This window comes from Amphimedon queenslandica, unplaced genomic scaffold, assembly GCF_000090795.2.
Source record: "Amphimedon queenslandica unplaced genomic scaffold, v1.1 AMPQUscaffold_13148, whole genome shotgun sequence".
Taxonomy (NCBI): Eukaryota; Metazoa; Porifera; class Demospongiae; order Haplosclerida; family Niphatidae; genus Amphimedon; species Amphimedon queenslandica.
Genome location: NW_003546616.1, coordinates 9,714 through 11,733, shown reverse-complemented (window position 1 = coordinate 11,733; position 2,020 = coordinate 9,714). Strand labels below are relative to the sequence as shown.

Here is a 2,020-nt window from a genome sequence, read left to right as displayed (position 1 = left end):
ACGCACTTGGGTGGGGCTGGATAAATATCAAAAGGCATAGATATTTAATATCTATGCAAAAGGTGTGGCTTCTCAATGATTAGGTGTCCAGTAGCTTATCTCAGTAGATCTCTGAGTGTATCTGCTGCTCACAGACTATGCAGGTAATACAATACAATACAATAGCTCAATAGTACAACTTTATATACTTTTATTAGTTCTCATCTGACAGAAGAGGAGAATATATCATTGTATGGTAAATGTTACAATCCTAATGGACATGGTCACAATTACACTGGTTAGTGTATCTAGATAACATACATATGTACATTAAAGAAGCTCATGCAGTAAGTTTAAATTTGCATGATTTTATAATTTAAAACTCTCTGAAAATACATTGCTTTTTGTTAATTTGCATCTTTCTCTCTCTCTCTCTCGTTTAGTTGAAGTGACAGTTAAAGGAAAAGTAATCATCATCATCATCATATCATCATTATCCTTACTATTAATAGGTAGACCCATCCACTGGAATGGTAATGGATCTACAAGAACTAAAGAAAGCAATGGACGTAAGTTATTACTGGTTTCCATGACAATAAGCTCCACCCACACACAGGTTGCTGTGACGGCACAATTGGATCATAAAAACATTGACCTTGATGTGCCTTACTTTAGAGACCAGAGGATAGTTAGGTGATTACCATGATAGCGGGAACACCAGGAAATTCATTTAATTGGCAATAATGATGTACCACCAGCCATTTTGCTTTATTCTGAGTATGCTCAATGAATTAATGAAACATTAGATAGTAGACTATCTATGATAAAACATGGCTGCAAAATAAAAACCGCCAATACTGCAATACAATACATTGCAATCATAGAATCACTAATATTAAATGCGACCAAATTTATGGCGCTATACACTATATTCCAATGGTCATTTACAACTAATAGATATAATATCCTTCCTCTCTTTCTCTTCTAGTACTACGGAGAATGTCACTGTATTTATTTGGAAAGAAATGACAAAATCTCTTGGTTCAAACAAGCACCTCCTATACAAAGTAGTTGTCTGGGAGACTGATAAAAATAAGTTTACATACAAAGGAGAAGAAGAAATATGAAAATAATAATAACTTATTGTCGCATTATTTTTGACAACTACAGTCTCGTTAAAATTCATTTATTTGATCTTGTTAATTAAAGGTGTTGTTTCACTGGTTGTGAGCGGTTGGCGTGGTTTTTGAATTGAGTGGGCGTCTCCTTTAGGTAGCTGATAAGGAGGAGGCGTAATGGAAGGAGTGGGAGGATTTATTAACGGAGGAGACGCTGTGGAGATAAAAAAGAAAACAATTTTATCAAGAATGATATTCTGATTATTTTCCCCATCTAATATGACTATGATAGAGTTGCATAATGATCACAATACAATTTTTACTTCATTCTCTCCTTAATTGCCTGCATTATAATACATTCTTTACCTTTAAGTTGTTTCTTCATTATTGTCATTAGAACTATGAGAGCTAATCCAATGAAAGCTACTACTGATGCACCACCTGTTACAAATGTTAACACTTGCCTGTAATAATCAGCACAGGCTGAACAACAAGTACTGGAGAAAAATAGATAACTTATATACTAGCTACATTAATTATGTAATGATGTTTGCGTTTTTCAATGGTCAATAGTTTTTCATTACCTACTATTAGGTTTGCATTCAACTGTGGTTCAACTGAGTCCATAGCTGGTAAGGCCAATCATGCAGCTGTTGGAGGGACGGCACTGACAATGAGCCTAGCAGCTGCTTCAGGCGGACTGACTCAAGTCGTAATCTCAGGATTGGTCCAGTTATATAAAAGAGATGAGAACTACAACACTAATGAGATAGCTAATGCTATACTTGCTTCACTTGTTGCAGTCACTGGATGTTGTGTATTCATCGAGCCACCTTTTGCTGTATTGATTGGAGGTTAGAAACAAAAAGAGATAGAGAATTAAGAATAGTGTGTTACTTATATAAGTATATATGTGTGTGTGA

At 35.0% G+C, this 2,020-nt stretch overlaps 1 protein-coding gene and 1 long non-coding RNA gene across 2 annotated transcripts; one reads left to right on the top strand and one right to left on the bottom strand.

Annotated features, from left to right (window-relative positions):
- The first annotated feature begins 59 nt into the window (after window positions 1-59).
- LOC100633397 (6-pyruvoyl tetrahydrobiopterin synthase-like) lies at window positions 60-1,203 on the top strand. The gene is made up of 6 exons (XM_011407876.2): window positions 60-143; window positions 198-277; window positions 423-445; window positions 492-548; window positions 596-672; window positions 968-1,203. The coding sequence occupies exons 1-6, from the start codon at window positions 76-78 to the stop codon at window positions 1,104-1,106; spliced, it is 444 nt and encodes a 147-aa protein (XP_011406178.1). The 5' UTR covers window positions 60-75; the 3' UTR covers window positions 1,107-1,203.
- A 43-nt stretch (window positions 1,204-1,246) lies between these two features.
- LOC109584938 (uncharacterized) lies at window positions 1,247-2,011 on the bottom strand. Its single transcript, XR_002186235.1, has 3 exons — window positions 1,682-2,011; window positions 1,464-1,594; window positions 1,247-1,311 (listed from the first exon to the last, which is right to left on the bottom strand). It is a non-coding gene; the product is annotated as an uncharacterized LOC109584938 (long non-coding RNA).
- Window positions 2,012-2,020: the final 9 nt, after the last annotated feature.